Source organism: Anser brachyrhynchus, assembly GCF_964034855.1.
Source record: "Anser brachyrhynchus genome assembly, chromosome: 2".
Lineage (NCBI taxonomy): Eukaryota > Metazoa > Chordata > Aves > Anseriformes > Anatidae > Anser > Anser brachyrhynchus.
In genome coordinates this window covers 102,192,617-102,213,785 of record NC_137695.1, presented here as the reverse complement: position 1 = coordinate 102,213,785, position 21,169 = coordinate 102,192,617, and the positions used below count along the sequence as shown (strand labels likewise).

The 21,169-nt window shown below is 35.4% G+C and overlaps 1 protein-coding gene across 3 annotated transcripts in view; it reads right to left on the bottom strand.

Moving 5' to 3' along the window:
- Positions 1–37: 37 nt before the first annotated feature.
- The window catches only part of CD226 (CD226 molecule), a 57,216-nt gene continuing 36,084 nt past the window's right edge, over positions 38–21,169 (bottom strand). The window contains exons 3-6 of one of the 3 annotated variants that reach the window (XM_080581888.1): positions 18,197–18,532; positions 13,490–13,601; positions 12,629–12,683; positions 38–11,425 (exon numbers count right to left, since the gene is read on the bottom strand). In XM_080581888.1, coding sequence (XP_080438014.1) covers positions 11,297–11,425; positions 12,629–12,683; positions 13,490–13,601; positions 18,197–18,532 — 632 coding nt within the window. In that variant the 3' untranslated portion in view covers positions 38–11,296. Of the gene's footprint in view, positions 11,426–12,548; positions 12,885–13,489; positions 13,602–18,196; positions 18,533–21,169 lie in introns of those variants that run through there. The other 2 variants (XR_013947224.1, XM_080581889.1) reach the window with 2 other exon arrangements.

Below are 21,169 nucleotides of genomic sequence, written 5' to 3'. Positions count from 1 at the left end.
TTGCCGTTCCTTCTGTTAATATGTTTAGGAAGGAGGGGGAGGGGTGGGAGGGCGGGGGGGCAAGCGTTCGTGTTGTGAGACAGTGTTAAAACAAATGGAACTGTGTTGGTGTGAAGGTTTCTGCATGACCGGAGAAGGTCCTGTCACAGGGCTCTGTCACAATGACTCATTCGACATTGGGGTCTTCCTACCCATCTCCAACAGCAGGTTGGCCCATCCTCACTGGTGACATGTTTAGGTCCCTGCTGCAGCCCACTGACTCCAGCTGGATTCACTGAAACATTGCCAATGGAACAAGCAGCATAAGCACGGCAGGTGCCTTTAGAGCCAAGCAGGGTTGCTAATTGCCATAGAGGGCATGGTGGTTTTTTGAGTCAGACTCCAATAAATAGTAGCAAGTTAATGCTGTTTGTTGAGAACAGAATTTGATGTGTTAAGAAAAGGTTATTGCCTAGCACATCTCTTAAATTCTTTAAATTCCTGGGGCACAAATTCAGCAATTATTAATATGCACATACCTCTCATGAAAGCCCATAGGAGCTGCGAATGTTCACGTGAGCAGCAAAGTCTCATCCTTAGAACTGCCAAGAAGCCTTCTAATTTGCAATTGATTTAAGTATCCATGCTTGCAAGAATAACTTTAAAAAGCAGGAAAACTGTTCTTCAAAATAATAAGCATGGGCTGCATCTCTGGCTGGCAATCTCCTGTTCCATGGTTGGACCAGACATGGTCCAGAAGTTGAGCTCTGGTCTTTTTTTCTCTCTGGTCAGCTTTCCTTTGATTTTCTCTGTTTCCTTCTCAGCTTTCTGTTTTAGATGCACATCGTATCTTGTATGATCACGTATCAAGCATCAGTTTACTTTGGAAAGGATGATGAGTCCATCTCAATGGAAATTTCTGTCTTTGGAAGACATCTTTCAAAACTGAATTGTTATAGGTGTGGTTGTGATCAGTAACAAGGGAGTAAGTTGGAAGGCATACCAGTAGGTAGGGAACAAGTTTTACCTATCCTGAATATTTGGATTTTTGTAAGTGATATCAAATATTTATGTACGTCTCATGATACCCTGAAATGTCTGAAAATGTGGGGAGAAAAATCTGCTCTTTTGCTGTCATACAAGCAGGCCTTGCATTCTATTCCCAGGGTGAAACTGATTGCCATGATTACCAGAGGAATTCTTCTCATTAGTTGTTTCTCAGGACAGGTTGGAAGCATATCAAGGAGGAGACACAGACTCTTTTCCAATTAAACAATCAGTTTTATGTACTATAATTTAACTGAAAAAGTGCTGTTGGATTGTTTTATATATACACATATATATATGTATTAAAAAGTACGGAAGAAACTTCTGCTTTTAATTAAACATTTACTGGTACAGTATGTCCAGCTTTTCTCCAACCATTTTACAGGCTGAGAGACTTTGCAGACTTACAGCTTTCTACACCTCAGTGAACAGCTGCTGAATAAAAAGGCTTTGTGATCCGCTTGAATGAAACACTTCCAGCCCACCACAATCAGCTTTATTTATTTTTCCTCCTTTTTTCCTGTCCCATTCACTACCTCTTCTCCTTCTCACAGTGCTGCCATACTCAGGAATAGAATGACTCCCTGTGGAGAATATTTTGATGAGCTAAAATGAAAACCTGCTCTCCCACGCTGTCAGGGAGCTATACCTATGGTGCTCTCTGAGCTGAGTTGTACCCATCAAGGAAGTTTCATTCATGCTTTCATTTAAAAAGTAAAAAAATAATTAAAAAAAAAAAAAGGTTGATATTTTGCTTTGGGAAAAATTCCAGTTTGCAAATGTTATCTGCAAAATATGATAAATATATATATATATATATATAATGCTTGTGTAATTCTGTTAATCAAGGGACCTTTTCCAAAGAGCTTTTTTTGAAGAACTTACCAATTATTTCTATTTCTATGCAACTGAGATTCTTTCACTTGCCCTAAAAATATTTTTTTTTCCTTAAAATTCCTTAGATTAAGTTTCCAATATGTTCTGCAGTTTTCTATTGCATGTCCATTTAACTGTTTCCCTCTGTGACTTGAATACTAGTCATTTAATACTTTTATATTCTTCATAGCCCCAAAACAGGCAAAAGGCAAAATAGGAGAATTATCAGAAGTGCTCTGAGGACACAGTGTCCATATAGTTTGAGAACCTTTTCAGAATCTAAATCCTAAAGCGAGTGCTTTAGCTGTGTTTAGACAGAAAACATAAGATCTATATAGTGCACTCCTTCCATTATCTGGGGAAAGGCCACTGTTTGTCAAAGAAGGTTTCGTCTTCTTCTGTAGTGCCTAAATATTGTCTAGTTAATGAAAATACAAATGCTATTAAAAAAAAAAAAAACAGATTGGCCATTTAGAATTTTACTAAATATTTTGCTTTCATTATTTAATGCAACTATCTTCTCAATTCATACATTTATAAATACTTGTGAAATTCAATCTTGTAGCAACAGAAAATGAACTCCAGGGCAAAGCTCAAGAATGCTATCAACAAAAAGCAAAACTGAGCTATTGGGAACTTACGTCTTGCAGACAGTAAACACAAGCACACTGGAAGTTGAAGATAAGGATACATCTTCACAGTGTACTGCAACACTGTCAAAAAAAAATGGTCACCAGAAGCACAAAGGTACTGCGTGTCCAGTGGAGTTTGCCATTTGTGCCACTCCAGAACACAAGATAATACCGTTGTAAAATTTGTGCATTTGTGTAGCTTCCAAAACTGTTCTTCAGAAAAGCTCCATGAGAACCATGCAGGCACTAGGCCAACAGTTTGCCAGAAAATTGTTTTCATGGAGTTGCTTTGATTCCTGGTGTATGCCTCTCAATAACCTAAGTAATTCCCCACTGAGACAACTTTGTACAGCTCCTAGTGGTTCTGCCAGAAATAAAACTCTCTTTTGGCGAACGTGGTAGAGCTGCCTGCCTAGAGACTACAAGGGGCTTTCAATAGGCCCAGGGGTCCCGCTGGTCCCTGTTCAAGTCTCGGCTACCTTCATGTGCAAGGCACAGAGGTAATATGTTTACTCCTGACCCAAGAAGAGCTCTCTGATTTCAGCCAACGAGCTGGGAAGAGCAGGAGGGCAACAAAATGTCTTCAGTGGTAACCAGGTGCAACTGGTGAAAAGGGAACTTAGCATTAATACATCATAAAATTGTAAAATTGATGTAAGGCTATTGTTTTCATTTCAGTTCTGAGGAAGTGTAATGAATATATAGCTGTAATATGATCTATTTTTTTTAAAAAAAACAACCCTTGATAAAAATACATTCATTCCTATAAAAAAAAATAACACACACCATTGCTGATATGGTTACTAATAACTCTTAACTATTATAGATTGATGCATGATGGTACTTTTGATTCTGAAATCACTCGGTGCAGAAAAGGAGAAATTGAAGGAGACTAGTAATAAATCATAATATGGTGCTAAGGTACTTGAGTTATCCCATATTTTAAATGGCTACATTTTATTATTACTAGTTTGAATCATCTGTGAGTATGCTCTTTTTGAACAAATTTTCTTGCCTATGTAAAGGAAAAAGTAAGAAGAATATCTTATAACATGGAGTTTGCTGCCTTACTGAATAAATGTTCAGGCTCTACTTTCTGTGGTAGGCTTTGATTCCAGCTGCTCACACGTGTTTGGTCCATGCAAAATTCTTTTTTTTGCCTTTTTTTTTCCCTAAAGCTAGCAAGTAAAGCTTAGAAATGTATTGACAAACCAAAGAAGTTTGCTAGACAGCAGCAATAGCTGCTCTCTTTTGTTTTGTCTAAAGTCTGTTTTGGGAATGTCAAAAGCATTTTTGGAAAATACTTCATTTCACAAGTGAATAGAAATCCTGTTGGGGAGTAGCAAACACATTTCTAATCAAATCTTGTTCTAAATTAATAAGACTGTGCTGGAGGAGGAGTTAAAATTAAATATCTGAGGTCAAAAATCTATTGAAGTGCACTCTATGGCAATATTTTATAGCAGGCATACAGCCTGCAATAATGCATAGCTGGCATACAGCCTGCAGGTACACACTTATTTAGGTGTTGCTTAGTGCAGGCAGACTGTGAAAATCCTCACCTGTTCATGGCAAACAGAAAAAAAAAAAGAGCACTAATCAGACCTCTGTGTTGCATTTATCAGAAAAGGCATGAACTTAATGCTTGTTCAGCTTGATCTCTAGTGTAATAGGCAATACCATGAAGAGTAGTGATTTTTGATCTATTTGATTTCTAGGAACTGACAAATATCAGCAGCCTGTAGCAAATAAACCTCTACTCAGACTTAGTTCACCAGCCACATTTACTAGTTTTCAGTTGTTAACCTAGAAGCTGCAGGATGGTTTTCCACGACAGAATGTAAGTCTCTTGAATGTCTGTGCTTTCTAGCATGAAATGCAATGTTATTTATTTATTTCTAAAAAGAAAGGAGGAAAGTGTTCCAATTAATCTGTTTTTTGGGGTGGGTGTTGGTTTTTTGTTGCTTTATGTTGGTGGTGGTGGTGTTTTTTAGTGTTCAGTATCAGTGCATCCTTTTTATACCTGCTGCAAATAAATAAATAGGGCTTTTATCCACATACAGAGTAGCATGGACTGTAGAGAAAGTGTGAAAAGGGGCTTGATTATAGGAACAGATCCAGTAGCACTGGAAATTTAATTTTTCCATACATCATCCAAATATTTCTGACTCTTTCCAAATCAACTTGTTACACAATCTGTGTATATTAGAATCTTTTATTTTTCAACGCTGACAGCTGGTCAGGTCTATGTATTGTTAGCAGAATTTAATGACTGTGCACACCACTGTAGTGACAAAACTTTAAAATTAGAGGGTATAAGGTTTGATATATTAATTCTTGAATTCATTCAAGTCTTGAACTCCATAAAGGGTGTTGTGTTTGTTCTTGATATTCTAAATAAATGCTCTTCAATTTTGATTTTGGATAAAAAGATGTGTTATACCGGAAACATGTACAGGCATATGGTGAAATAAAAGTCAAAGAATATCGACTAACCTGTTGTAACAAGAAGTCTGTCTCTATTTCCAGACCCTTACAGGACAGTAAAAGGTGACAGGTGAACCTGCTGTGTATTCAGCAATTACTTAAATGGCACTGTGCTTAGAAACCTAAATATTAGAATCCAGAGGTGAACGGGTTCTACTGAAGTAAATGGAAGTTCCACTTTACAAAGATGCATCTAGCCTCTTTGCATGCATATGCAACTTAACAGATTTTTATGTAAAAGATTAAAAAAGATATGAAAGTGACTGAGGTTTAAGTATGATTAATTACAATTAAAGTGTTTGAAAATGTCAATATTGTTATAGAATGTTGCAAGTTATAATGGAGAAAAAAAAATCTGTTTTAACTAAATAAAAGCTCAAAATCTAATACCCATCTCTTTAAGATGGAGTTAATCCTTTTAAATCTCATACTGAGAGTCCCATAATTCCCATAGAATGGTTAAGATTTTTTTTTCCCTTGAGTACAAAAATCCTAATGAGGTTAAATAGATTTACCTCATGCTCTTCTTACAGTCCTGGGATTGTCAAGAGAAAGGATACATTTTACAGTAGACTTTTTTTTTTTTTTCTGTAAAAATGTTTGGCATGAGTGAAGTTAAACCTCATTTTTAATGGAGGCTACACGTGGTTTTCAATCATTTTCACTGTATGATAGCAAGACATAGAAAATAGCAAAAAATTAGTCAGCTGTCTTGGTAATTTGATACCAATAACAAAACTAAAGGTTGCAGTTAAATATTTATTCTCATCATAGCTCCTACAGCTAAAACAGAATAAATGATATAAAATAAAGCTGTCCTTGTTGATGTTAATTATTGCATTTCCTGACTTTTCTTAGATGACAGGCTGTGATAGGAAATATTTATGTTCTAGAACTGCTGTAAGTTTTACTGATTTAAGATAGTTACAGGGAAGAACAGACAATTCAGAATAAATATATTATGACTTCCTAACAAAGTATGACATATGCTCACCTTTTTTTCACTGCTTTCAGGCCTTTTTTTCCTTCTTTGAAAAACACCATTATACAGAGGAAAGTTTTTGAAACCTAATGAAAAGAAAAAGAATAGCATAAGAAAACAACAAAAATAATTTAAAGAAAAAATCTGTAATCTTAAAAAATACTAGGAAAATTTAGAAGACATTTTAGTACATAGCAGTGGTTCATGTTGAGTGCAGAATAGCTTCCCAGAGCATTCAAATTCTGATTTTATCAGGAGCTGGCAACAATTTTTTGTGTTTAATGCAACTCACAGCTCTAAGCTGAGGGTTCAGGAGTGCTGGGCCCATTCTCCCTAACATGTATGGAAGAACCAAGTACCAGCCCAACCAAAGTGCATTATAATCCTCAAAATGCAATTATAATGCAATATAATCCTTGAAAAATAGTACCATATATAATGCATCATAATTGTTATCACACAATTTTGTGAAACTTTCTGCATCCAAATATTGCTAAATATATAATTTAGAGTATTTCAGAGCTGATCAAATTCTGGATAATAAGCTGAGCAGTTGCATTTAAGATGCATAAAAATACATACATGGGTGCTTACATTTACGCTTCCAATTATGAAGTGAGCTGACAAAACTGCTTGAGAAAGATCCTCCCTTACTACAATTTTTGTGTAAATTAAGGGTGGAAAGGGCACGGGGAAAATGGGGTGTGTCTGAAGTTGTCTGCAGGAAGTGAGCCAGGGTCTTCCATTTCCTGGCTGATTTGGTAGGTAGGAAACAGTATGAAACAACTGTGGTAGAAGAAACAGAATTTCATATGCCAATGAAAAGCCTAGTCCAGCTTAATGTTTTGAACACCACTGTGACTCTCTAGCCTCAGGCTGGGATCCTTCATATTGCATGTCAAAGGGACAGTGGCCACCCTGACCCCACATGCACTAGGATGTCACATCCCAACATGGCATACCAATGGAGATGCATCTAGCCCAAGACAGTTCCACAGGAATGTGTGAATATTTGAAATGTCTTTTGAGTTGTCTTACTTCCACCTTAAATAATGCAGTCTGAGAACTTCATGTATAGTTTCTACTCCTGGGGTCTACAGTCTAAAATAATTTTTTTAGAACCTATCTTGTAGGCAGTATTTGGAACTAACCCCTAATGTCAGACTTACAGATCTGTTTAGGGGATTAACTTCTACTGAACATTTAGGCTTTAAAGGAAATAAGTCTTCTGCTTGTGCTGGGGAATATTCTCTGAGTCAATGTCAGCAGGTGTAAATAAATACCATGGATTTGAACTTTTACATTGCTCAATATCACAGGAGGTTTAGAGGAACATCCTTGAGTCCCAGATGGTTACAACACCCAGGGGGAAAAAAAAAAATCTGATACTGAGATCAGTCCTCTGTTTTTTTGTTTGTTTGTTTTGTTTTGTTTATTTGTTTGTTTTTGTCAGGTTTCTTATTTGAATTTTTCAAGAGTAAGCTAGCATCTACTTATGATCAAAATAAGACCTGAATAGCAGGTAGATGGTTTGGTTGTGCATCATAATTAAAATTAGTTATTTCTGAGGGTGATTATAAAACTTTAGGTGCCTGATAGAAAATAGAAAATGTAGAATTCCCTGGGAAAATACCTGGGAATTTTGGACAGGTTGCATCAGAAAGAGTTAAGTGTTGGACCACCCTGCCTAAAGTGGGAGTTTGGAAAAGTCCAGGTTCTTCTATTCCTTGGTGGGTCCAGTCCTTGAAGCAGACTGTTTCCTCACAGGAACACTGTTTTACCCTAAGATGCACATTCAAGGAAGATGAAAAGATAAGCAGACTAGGCAGTATCATGAACATATTACAGAGTCAGAGACACTCTTTAAGTTATAGGGACATATTTGAGACAAAAGAAAGGTATAGTAACAGGAGGTAGTTTGCAGTATGTTGCTGTTCTAACTTTGACCTTCTTTCATAGACAGTGGGTTTGGTGTTCTCCCTTGTGATCCAGATTCTGGTGACTATGTCTCCTACATTCGGAAGTCCCAGCAAAGACAGATTTCAAATATTTTTTTCTTTGATACAAGTTTAAGCTCTTTTAAGACTTACTATTAATCTAAATGGTACTAAAAGTACTGAAAATGGAATTTTAACATGGGCCTTAAATAGCTACTTTTTTCACACAGCATAAACCATGAACACAAAACATACATTTTTATTATTAGGGAGGAGAAGACTTGTTTTCCTTTTCTTAAAATTTCATAGGTTCATTTTCCTGTTACACAGAAAGTAGTTATCCAGTGATTCAAGACTCAGTTGTTTAATGAAAACATACTTTATTATGTTTGTTGCCTTTGAGGAAAGTTTCTAAGGCTTTAAAACAACAAAAAAGACAAAACTGTCTTACAGTTCAAATAGTATTCTGACCGTGTTGCTGTCCATATTTGTGTCATGTTATTTCCTTGATTTTTTTTCCCTTTTAACTTGTTGAGCAGGCAATAAAGAATGAAATACCACAGTAACCGTTTAAAATAATATTTCCAAATTATAGTTGATTAAGTTTACACAAAAAGAACTAAAATTTTCCCAAAGAAAATGGGAAATCTATGGAAAATCCTGAAAACAAACACAAATAAACAATAGTTTTTATTATTTTACACTGGAAAGCCAATTTACATAATTAAACTGTGTCACAGCAAACATGCTTTTTCTAGGTCCCATTCTGTCAGACTCATAAAACATATAAAGAGTTTTAATATCACATTTCAAATGACACTTTTGGATTTTTTTTGTGTGTGTGTGTGCATAGTTTACTAAACTGCTGAGGTTTAGTTGATTTCTTTCTTTTTGGTTTTTGTTTTTATCAGTCTCATGTTCAGCTGCTGTTCACTGATATTACAATGGTACAAAAATGAAGCTGTTGTTTTGGGTTTGTTTTTTGAAAGAAAAATAATATATTGTTATTATGCTATGTGTTATGTGATTTTCCCTGTGGACTATCTTGGTAAAAGTAATATGTCTATGGAATTTGAATTAAACCAGATTAAATACCTGCAAAGATGTGAAGTAGAGATTTATTTTTTTTCTTTCTCAAATCTCAAAAATAATTATTTTTAAAAAAATGCATGCAGACAAGCTAAAAGCAACAGGGGAGACAAGAAATAAGGACAGTAACAGAAATAATCAAAGCAATCTGGTATTATAGATACTTAACCTCCACCTCTCCCCTTTTTTTACCCTCAGTAAAGTAGGGATGTATTTTGAATGTCTCTACAAGCAGTGAAACAATGCCAACTTCTTGGCTTATGTATATTTCATATTAGGATTACAACTGAGATCTTCAATGTAATCAAATTCATTACATCATCATTTTGGTATTTTAATATAAATGGAATCATCAAACAAACAACCCAATGCTACAGGGTTTTTCTTGTAATGCTGTGCACAACTTAGAATTATCTGATATGACATATGATAACTCAGGAAATAAATCAACTTACTAATAGTACAGTTCTGTGTGTCCTCATCAACTTCACATGCAAGCATTTATATATCTGAAAACCTTCAATAAGTGAAAGCAAAAATATATACGTTGTAATGTGTATGTGTTCTTGTTCAGGAGTACACAAAACCAAAATGACATGTTTTCTAATGATATTGTAATGACATTGTAAAAGAATTTAAGTCTTAAATGCCAGGTTGAAGGACTCTTTGGTTTCAGTTTTTAGAGTTTTAGCTGAAGCACAGGATAACTGTACAACACTATTGTCACTCAAATAGTTCTGACAAGCCTTGTGTCCTCATTATTGTCCAAAGAACCTAGACTTGTATTTTCCTTTGTGCGTGAGGAAAACTTTCGATTTGCAGAGAGCTACACAAATGTGCTTTTCACTTTCAGGCTGTTGATGCTTCTTCTTAGCCAACCAAGTAGAGCTTTCGATTTGCAGAGAGCTACACAAATGTGCTTTTCACTTTCAGGCTGTTGATGCTTCTTCTTAGCCAACCAAGTAGAACTGGTTTGTAGCAGACTAATAATGCCTTCCCCCAAACCCTTTCTAAATAATAATAATAATAATAAAATAACAAATGAGTCACTTTTACTAATGCTACAAGAGAAAAGGGGGTCAGACATAGGTGGGCCAGGAGGCATACAGTTTGTAGAACACAGACACATCTGATTATCAGCCGTCACGGTAGCACCTTCATCTACTGGGATTCCATCCTCAGTAATGTTGCAGATTTGTAAAAGGCCATAAGATGCATAGATCTTAATTCTCAGGTCTGCCTTCTAGTGCTGTTTGTTTGAGGATTTTTTTGTTTCTTTGTTTGTCTGTTCAGTTTCTGTGTGGTTTATTCTGTAGGTTTCAGCAGAATATATACATATGCACATATAAAACCACACATGTATTGTTTTGTAAATGTTCCCAATCACGCCTTTTCTGCTTTGCATCATTTATTCATGTATCTTCCATAATCTCATTTATTTTTTGTGCAACTAAACCTTATAATAAATTATTATTAAATATAACTTGACAGTGACAGAGTCTTCATGTTTTGCTTTCTTCTGGGCATTAGAGAGAGAAAAAAAAAAAAAGGTGTGTGTGTGTGCACATGCATGCATGTGTGTGTGCGTGTGGACTAGGGGCTATATTTCTATTCCATCCCCAAACAGTGAGTGCTGAAATAATTGTGCTACGTGCAAGAAGCTTGTAAAACCACACAGCTGTCAGATAGAAAGCTTCTGTTCATACTTTTAAATCTAGGTTCAAGGATCCCTGATATATTTGCTTTTGCCAGCTGAATAGTACTGTTTGCCCAGCAGCATAATAACACATCCTTTGCAGAAAGTAATGGATATTTATTATTCCATAAAGCTCTCAATTTGATATTTGAAAGTCATGGATACAGAGAACATAGAGCATATTTTCATTTTCACCTTTTCACATAGATTTCTCAGACATTTATTTCTCAGACCAAATTAATGTTATGCAAACATATGCACCTCTGTTCTGTATGTTAGAGTTGTTCTAAAATTATTATAAGTACACTTACTGGGTAAAAAAAAATAAATTTAGAAATACAAAAAATCTTCACTTGAGCTTATGAATCAAAAGAAACATTGATGCTGCAGACTGTCATGTAATAAAGATGCATCCAGGCTGGCTCAGGGACCAGTGCTGTCCCTCCAGGGCAGCCTGGGCAGTGCTTGCTACCGTGAATTGAATTTTCTGCAGCCCACCAGTGCAAAACAAAGCAAATCCAACATGCAAATTTGTTGCCTGAATTTGGTTATTTCAGCTGTAAGAAGTAAGCTAATGGTCTTTCCTCAGGTTTATGCAGTTGATGTAAATCTCCTCTGTCTGCTTGGGTGATGATTCTTCTCCTCTTCTTTCTATGTTCCATGGGGTATGAGAATTATATCTTTCATAACCATTAATGCTCTAGAAGAACAAAAAAAAAAAGTTGAAGAACTTTTCTGAAAAAGATGTGACTGAAAAAAAAAAAAGAAAAAAGAAATTTATTTATTTTACACTGATTTATTTTTGGGAATTATTCAGCCATCAAAGCCATCAATCTTTTTTTTTTTTTTTTTTGGTGGGAGGGTCTCTTGTTTTCTAGGGATAAATTTTAGATTCAAGTCATATAAAAAAAAGAAGTTGTACTTTGAAATTTCACAGCTATTCCACATCAGATGCCTGGTAAAGTATGAGTATCAATGGAATGCCTCCTTCTCTTCATGTGCACACTTCACATACTGAAATAGTTATCTATGTCAGTCTTAAAACATGAATTCTCTATAGATATGGACCATGCTAAGAATTTGTCATGTAATTAATGTGATGGTGCCTTGGTTAATTGTCATTGTTTCGGAAGATGCTTTCTGAAGAAAATGGGTAGTCTGTAAGCTAAGGTTACCCTAGGAAGAGCTTCATTCTGATGTGAACAGTAACCAAAGGGGCAGAATGAGAGAAATTGAAATGTTAGGAGGTCAAAGGGCTGTATGAGTCCATATCTACAGTGGACCTGTATGCAGAGTCATACATCAGTGCTGTCTGAGGGAAATAGATGGAAAGCTGGAGTCACACCACTGTGAGGAAAGGGCCATTTCCCTAAGGATATTACTACTTCATACCATGACTGAGGGTATGAAGATACAAGGCAGAAGCAGAAGAGTTGGATCCTGCCTTACCAATTGTAAATTTCAGGCCTTGAATAAGATCACTGAGGGGAAAAGAGTCACAGAGCTTCAATAAATTGATTGTTAAAGTAGAAAAAGAAAGGAGAAACACTCAAACAGTTGTCCCAACAAATTACAATTAAGTTGAATAGGTAAAGACAAAGGGTATGACAGGATTCAATTTTTTGCTTCCGTTTTACAAGTAATTACTTGAGAAGAAAAAAAAAAAAAAAGATACTGCCAATACACAAATAGTATAAAAGATAGCAAAACCAAAAGAGCTACATGGAACACATCTCTTAGTATAATTAGATGCATTTTAAAAAAATGCATTAAGCATTTAAAAAAATGATAATTAAGGGATATATCCCTTATTTAAAAGTTATATCAAGCATCAGATACTGAAGAGAAAGATGTTAAGAAATATACAAAATACAGAATATGAGTAAACTCCAGATGATCTTACCTTGGTCTGAGTAGAGTACAAAGGGTTTAATAAGGCCTCTGTTTTTCTCTTCTTTCTGGTGGCACATATTTCGTTAGAAACATAATGGAAGGAACTGCACCATGAATGATAGTATAGACCAAACTATCTAATTCCAGCATACAAGAGATAACGGTGGTATAGCTTACTTGTCCACTGAAACCAATAAAATCCAAGTAGCCTTTCCTCTGAACTGCAGACCATAACATGCATGAGACTAGCACTGTTTTGTAAAGGCCTGGACACAGATAAAAAGACCTTCTTATTCAGTAATAACTTGCCAACAAATTCCAGAAACGTGATATATTGTAATGGGGGAACAAATATATATATTTTTTTTTCTACTCGGTATTTCTTTCCATTGGAAGCAGAGATTCTGGATCAGACAACTACTATATATTTGGTATACAGTAGATATAAAATGCTAGAAGATGTAGAAACATCAAGATGTCATATGTTGTTTATGCATAAAACACAAACAGCCTATGCGTAAGCCTATGTTATTCTTGACAAATCACCCTTGGCATGATGTTTCAGTTAATACCAATGTAGGCATTTAGCTGACTAAGGAACTTCAGTAAGCTGTAGGGGTTTTTTGATGTTGTTGTTTTATTATTATTTTTTAGTGTGGCAAAAAAAAAAGTCACCTCTTTCATAGGCTGAAGAATTGATTCGTTTTTCTTTTTTTAATTTAAAATTTTAGAAGGAAAATTAAATTTTCAAAACTAGCTTTTTCTTTTATTTTTTTTTTCCAATAGCCTCTGAAGAAGATAGTAGAGGATGGGCTGTTAACACCTTCATACATTAATGCCTCTGTATCAAGCAAATTGATTTGTTACTCACTTTTTGTCATAAGCAGTGCTGATGCAGAAAATCAGTAGGAAAACTAACAGTAAAACAGCAGCTGATATTCCTCCAGCTATGTAGGTAATAAACCATTTGTGATCCCAAGTTGCTAAAATAGAATTGTAATAAATATTATTAGTATTTTATATAAATCATTATGAAGGTGCCATGACAGATTAAGTTGAAAATCAACAATTATGTAGACACATGGGAGCTCAAGATCAATATTCAGAATTCACAACCATTTCGTCATTTTTAAAAATCCGTTGTTATGCTGAGCTAACACAGAAGTTGTGACTGGAACCAAAAGTGAGTGAACGCAGCACAGCAGTATGAAAATAAAAAAAAAAAAAATTGTTTAACCACAGAACTTCAACAGCTTTTTGCAGCCCACCACAGTGTACAACTTCCTGCTTTTCTGTAGCATCTCTGCACTAGATGTCTTTAGACTTGAGAGTAATAGCACAGAAAGCAAATAATCACAAATAGCATGTAGTAGGCACTACTGTATACAGTGTATTTGTGGCTAGCAGTAGCAGCTTCTACAGTACAAATCTTAGCCAGATGGTCTTACCAACTTCTAGCAATCTCAAATGACCCTATGTGATAGCAATGTCTTGATGAGGTAAGCATCAAATGTGACTCTGTTCAGTTACCTACTGAAAAAGAAATATTTCCTGTATATTCTTCAGTTTCTCAACATGTAGGAATAAAACAAAACAAGAGATACAAAAAGATGAGGATGCTCTGGGGTGGAAAAAGAATTAAAAAAAAATGGGAACTTCAGTAAAAAGAAGTCATAGAGGTGCCTCTTCTGTTACTTACTACATGTGACAGTGATCTTATCTTACAGCCACAAAGTTGTTTTGTGTGTTTCAGATAAAGAATAGCAATTTATTGGTAGAGCAGGAAATAAAAAATAACCTTAAGCTCATTCCTCTTTAATGTTCTAGACACTTTAGAGAGGAAGATAGTTGCTGAAGATGAAACCACAGCTGCCCCAAAGAGCATTCAGTCTGGATAGACAAGAAAATTATGTGCTCTGTTTATAGGCACATAAAAATAGATAGATAGATAGATAGATAGATAGATAGATAGATAGATAGATAGATAGAAACCAGTATCACTAATGAATCACTAATGACAATAATCTCAGCTAACCAGCTGATGAGCAATCACAAATTGGCTTTTCTCCTGGATCAGAAAGGTTCACTGCTTCTTATCTGTCTGTCCTGAACACCAGTTAATACTAGCTCAGGTATGCTTGTTTAATATTAGTTGCTCATTGGAAAAGATAACAAAAAATACTGATTACAGAAAAGTCTTATCCTTGAATTCTAATATTTTTTTTACTGAAAAGTTAAAAGAAAGAAAATTCTCTCAGAAGTTTACAAACTGAAGGTATGTGACACAATAGAGAAGGCTGACTGATAACAAACTGATCTTTTGTATTGTAACCACACATTAAGTCACTTTATTCCCAAAATGTTTTCAGTTGCTACACCCTTGAAATGACAGGCTAGTGCATGTGGATATGTCCAACTTTGAAAAAAATATATTATGTATTTTTTCTAAATGTTTGGCTACCCACCACAGAAAACCTTCACCTCTGCCAGTGAGTACTTATAGAAATAAGGAGAAAACACTCTCTAAGTAACAACACAGAAATTTTAAAATTTTAGCTACTTTGTTAAAAATTCTGTGTTTAATTATCATCTAGGGTGGGTGAATTTGGATAGTTCTGGACTTCAGCAGCATCCCATCCAGCTGTCTAAGCATTCCAGACCTTATTTTTCTTTTCATGACATTTCACCTTCAGTTTTATCAGGTCAAGATAATGATCTCTGAGTGAATGAGTTTGAGAGCTGGGATTATCAGCTGTCAGTTAAATTTGGATGAGAAAAATCATTAGATTTTTTTAGAAGCAATAACAACTCAAAGTCCTTTTGCTTTTTCTCATCTGAAGTGAGTAAAGCTTTCCTGAGGCTTTTGTTTTGTTTTGTTTTGTTTTTGTTTGTTTGTTTTAACTGTACAAAACCTATTGTAATTACTTTCTTTAACATAACATTCAAGATTTTGCAGAAACATGTCAGAGGCTTGTTATGTGTCTCTTCAGTTCTCATGTTCTCATCAAAGGTGATATGCTGAAAGGAGTACAATTTTTATTAAGTATTAGACAATATCCCACCCCCAGCTGCCACACCTAGCTTTGTAGCCTGGCATTTGCTCTCCAAGATTGTGAAACTTTTCTGAGTGAAGGTTTTCAACCTCCAGTGCCCTGACTTTGGTTTTGAGGAGGAAGCATTGATGGGGCAGAGTTACTTGTTCCAACAAGAGATTTGAACTGCACTGAAGATCTTCATGTAGCTTGTCACATGCCTTGCTGGTCTGGCATGTAAGCTATGCTAACTAAACATCGCTGAAATAATTTTGCCCACAAGTGAAAGGCATTCATGCTTGGAGAAAAGTGCTTCATTGAGAGACCCACAGACACAGATTTATATCTTGCGTTAATACAGGAAGAATTCAGGAAGGAAGAAAGAAGCTAATTTCACTCCTACCTTGATTCTCCTCACACCTTACTTTAGCCTTATTTTGTCTCTGTTTTCTATGGCACGGAAGTATCTCTGACACGCTGTGATTGTCAAGGAGTCCCCTGCTTTTCATCTCATCTGCCACTTTTGTCTCAATGTTGGATTAGTCTTATTCTGTTCTATTTGTGATTATTTGGTTCCTGTTCTCTAAAACTGAAAGTATCAGGAGATGGAAAGGTTCCGTTACAGCCAAAATAATACTGGAGGCAATTTATCAGTGCTCTGAGACCCAAACAGCTCACTATCACCCATTTTAGATATAAGTTGCATGTTTTGCTTGCTGTTGCGTGTGATTTAGGAAGAAAAATGACAGTTTCAAAGGACAGATTTACTATTAGTCAGTTTCCATGTCCTTGAGGAATAACTGGCTCTTACAGGCAGTTACCTAAATTCTGGATGGAGCTCAGCCATGTAATTCCTTTGTGTTCTACAGGTGTTTTCTTGCAGAATAGGTGAATCCAAAAAGATGGTTAATTGTATGAATTTGTATTAACTGAGTATGAAGCTACAGTGAGGCTTAACTGTAATGCTAAGCCAAAGAAAATGAAGTGGCTGGACTGGTAGAACATACACAAAAATATACACATACACATCAAATATAAACGTACACATCAAGTTTCTGCTACCATTCTTTCATTCAAGCCACATTAAGGCAGAGTAAGTAACTCTGAGTTTGTGAGAGACTTCACAGGGTCTGTGGGAGCTGACACCTGGCCTGTCTCTCCTTTATCCTTAATGTTTCTCCATAACCGTCATGGAACTTTTAGTCATGTTATGAAACAGTTCCAAACATTAAAGACCAGAAAAATAATTGGGAATCTTTGACACTTCATTTCTTTTGGAACAAGAAGCAAACAAATAAATAAACAAAAATGTGTGATAATGCAGAGGATTTAAAAGGTAGAACATGTTTGTTTTTTTTTTTGAATTGTGTTATACTTCATATACTTCAGCTTCTTCAATGGTTTCACACCTTTTTTTTCTCCAACAAACATGCATAACCATGTTCTTATTGTTAAAATCAACAGTGATAAATAGGGTTTCGTTCAAGATCAAAAGAAGCATGTAAACTAAAGTTTGAAATTTGAATGTTTAAAATTTTTGGAGGTGAGAGGAATTATTCACCTGATAATTCTTCTCATCACATTTTGTCGAATTTCATGGACTTTTGTGGTCAAGTATTCAGAGTAAAACAGATCAGCATTTTCTTTCTGAGTGCATTCTCAGTAATGATATCATAGATCAAGCATATTCTGAAGCTTTATATCTCAAGCCGCAGCTCTTAGTGCTGCCAAAGGGATGTCTGCTAACACTCATTTATTACCGCTAACAAAGGCAGTATCGAAGACACCAGAGAGCTGGCCTGAATGCTACAACAGAAGAGGAACTGTGGTGGTACAAGAACCATGTTTTCAAAATGCATTCTACAGAGAAGAACTAAAACTGAGCTTTTTCTTTCTGTTGTTGTTGTTGCTGTTGTCATTTTCTCCAGCCATAATAAATAAATAAATAAATAAATAAATAAATGTAGAACTAAAAGGGATTCAGCTCGCATTTTGAGCAATCCTATTTTATGTGTTTACATATGAAGACCTAAGCTTCCATTATAATCAAACTATGACAATATTCACAGCAAAACCTGGAGACATATTCTGCTCCCCCAGAAAAAATTCCTCACATGAATAAGGCCGAGGCCATTTTATATTTTTTTCCATTTTTGGACAAGAGTGTGCTCTTAGCTCTTGTAGGAAGATTGGTCTTTCCCCTGGGACACAGGTATGTACCCCACAGTGCCCTGTGCTAATGGGGACTGCTCTACATCTTCTTCAAGAGAGCACCCCTTGCAAACTCTGTCAGTCTCTTCTTCTGAAGAGTCTGCTTCCTAGCATCAAACCAGTTTCTCACAAGCAGGTCTGAAGTCCTGTAATGAGATCAGACAACCTTAAAACCAGCTTTCTTGTATGGAAACAAGATTGGTTGTTAACTTTGCCATCTTTTACACACTGCTCATTTGAATGTGTTATTGAAGTGTTATTTCATATGGGTAAATGTGTTAATACCTCAGAAGGTCCTGTCTGTGGAAACATTTACTACTACCTTCTTTACTTACCAAGCATGGTGAAACTCATCACGTAGGTTTTGTTTCTTCCAGTAGCCACGCAGCGGTATGTTGCAAAGTCAGAGACTGAAACATTTTTAATGACAATCATGGAGCTTGCTTGATCAGAGCAATCCACCAGTGCACGCTTTTTAAAATCTGCACCAAAGCGTTGCCCTCCTAATGAATTACACTGGACAATGGTATCTATGCAATCTGCTTTAATCCTTTCCCACACCACTTGCTGAACTGAATCTCTTCTGTTATAAGGGCAAATAAAAGTGACATTTCCTCCTGGCTTGGTAAACACGGGATTATTTTGTTTCTCAGATATTTCAAAAGAATCAGCTGAAAAACATTAAAAAAAAAAAAAAAAAGAGAGAGAGAGAAAGAAAAACTGCAATTAATTAATAAATGGAAGTTCTGTATCAACATTTCCTGCATGGCAAAAATATTAATGAAATTGACTTACAGCAGAAAGATACTCAAATCATTTGAAATACTGAAAAATAACATTTATACCTCTTTATGAGTTTACTTTTGTGTTTACCTAAACCTAACAGTGTGTATAGAATTGTGAGGCTTTACTGACATTGCAAGAAACCTACTTTTACAATTTCTACAAATTTTGAATATATTAATGTTTTATTAACAGTTTCAGCAAATATTCTACAGCATAAATTATGAGGCCAGTCTAATAAAATTTCTGATAGTCTTGTTCTGCTTTCACATTGATTATGAAATGAAAATAGTTTGATATGACCCTCAGAACATGTATCAGTGATGTTACAGGACATTCCAGCCTATGAACTCTAATTCTCAAATTTTGCCACTTTAATAAAAATATTCTTAACCACTCATAGACTATGGAAAAACATGTGCAATAGAAAGGCTATAGTAATAAAGGAGACTTACAGATAAATTCAAGACTTCACCCACAGATATATTGATATCTCAAATAATTTTGACTGAAATTTCTCTGCTTTGAGTTACTGCTTTAAGTAATAGCATTCACCATTTTAAAATCAAGTAAATAACAAAAAATATCTTCAATAGAAAGCTTGTCAGTGTTTCTAATATTCAAAGCATTAAATAGCTGATTGGTTTCTAAAGGCATCCTCGTAATACATATATCTCATAAGTTAGGACTAGCACCATCATCTTTTTGAAGATTTCACTGGTGAAAAAGATTAATAATCTGACTGCTATTCCTACACTGTAAAAGCAGTCTTTCAAGCTGTTCAGTAAGGTTCTGTTTTCATTATCTGTCTTTATAGCGAAAAATATCACTAGTAGGTACTTCTCATGTGTTTTCCTCTATGTAAGGTAACAAATGCAAGCAGCAAATGAAAATTTAGGAAATTGCATTAAAAAAAAAAATGACATTCACTAAATGCACCAAAACCTGTTTAAAAAAAAAAAAAAAAGTGTTAAAGTGAAGCTATAGCTAGATATGGATAGGATGGTTGCAGTAGCAGTCTGGATAGAACATAATACTGTAGGACTGAGCTAGATTTAGATCCTGCTTGTTATGTTTATTGAAAATCTAAAAGAAAAAAAAAATGCATGTAAAACATATTGCTTTGAATGCTGGTAGTGCTAGAGCTGTCAAAATCATAGGTACCAGAGAAATCATCGATACAGGGTGACCTAGCTCACACCCTAAGTTAGGTGCAAAGAGTAACAGGATTTCATGTGAGCAAGGATACTGTCTTTAATAGGAATACTACCCTCATTTAGGAATAAGTGATTCTGTTCATATTGACAGGATAGAAGCTTCACTGTGGCAGTCTGTGACTTCTGAGAATCGTCCAGTCTGCATTTTCCACTACAATCATAAAAATTTCTTTTGTCTTTTAATTTATTAGTCAACTCTTTGTGTTATATTTGCCTAAAAATATATCCCAGTTTCCTAATAATATGTAATACTGCAATATATTTTTTCTGCAACCTATAAATTACAAATCTAAGGTTGCCTTGCAACTTCAGTGAAGAATTTCCAGGATACAAATCTTAAAATATTTATATAATTTGCTGGGTTTACATATAATAAGTAATATGTTAATAGGGACAACTATGTAGGAACAGTAAAATTAAATTAGAAATATTTTTGAGATTCTCAACCACTATACATTCTGTCATTATTTTCACAGACATTCCGACAGATTATTTTTATTTTTATTTTTTGCTTTACATGTGTAATTTACTTGACAGTATGAAGCAAAATTCAGGCATTTGCACTCCTGATAAAAGATGTAAATCACTTTCATCCTTACAGTATCATACTGTGCACAACTTAAATTGTTATGCAACACACAAGCAGTGGGGAACAAGGCCTACATATTTCTAATTAAATTTTCCAAGTACACTGAAGTGTTTCAGGCTTTTGTTTTAAGCAATTGTCCCATTTTTATTTTGACACCTACATAAGAACTGTTCTTTCATCCTCCTTCTCCTCTGTTTAACCACTTGCTTTATTTAGCATCTTTGTGAACACAGTTTCTTTGCTTTCAGCCTGGTACGCGTGGGATGAGCACCTCCCGCTCTGAGAAATACTTCTATGGAAAAAGAAAAAGGCACACCCACATAGCTTCACCCCCGCACACACACATCTCAAGGTGACACACCAAGTCAACATTTCAGAAATGCTAAAAAAAATATAACATTGCTTCCGATAAAAATAGACTTCCCCTGCTCTCTGCTCGTTCTGGCCACAGCTGCTGCTGCCCGCTCTGCCCCCTGCCATGACCACATCATCTCTCCTCCTGGAGAGAAAGGAGTAGGAGGTGACAGCACTTAAGGCAGGCACATTTGCCTCTGCTTAGTAAAAAAATGCTCTGCGTTTGATACCGTCCTCACATCTCTTGGCATACTGTTATCACATCATATTTTGCAACTACATATATTTCCATCTGGTCCAGGGCCATTAGACATACAAAGAGAAAAAAAAAATGAGCTTTTATATTTTTAAAAGCATAATATTTC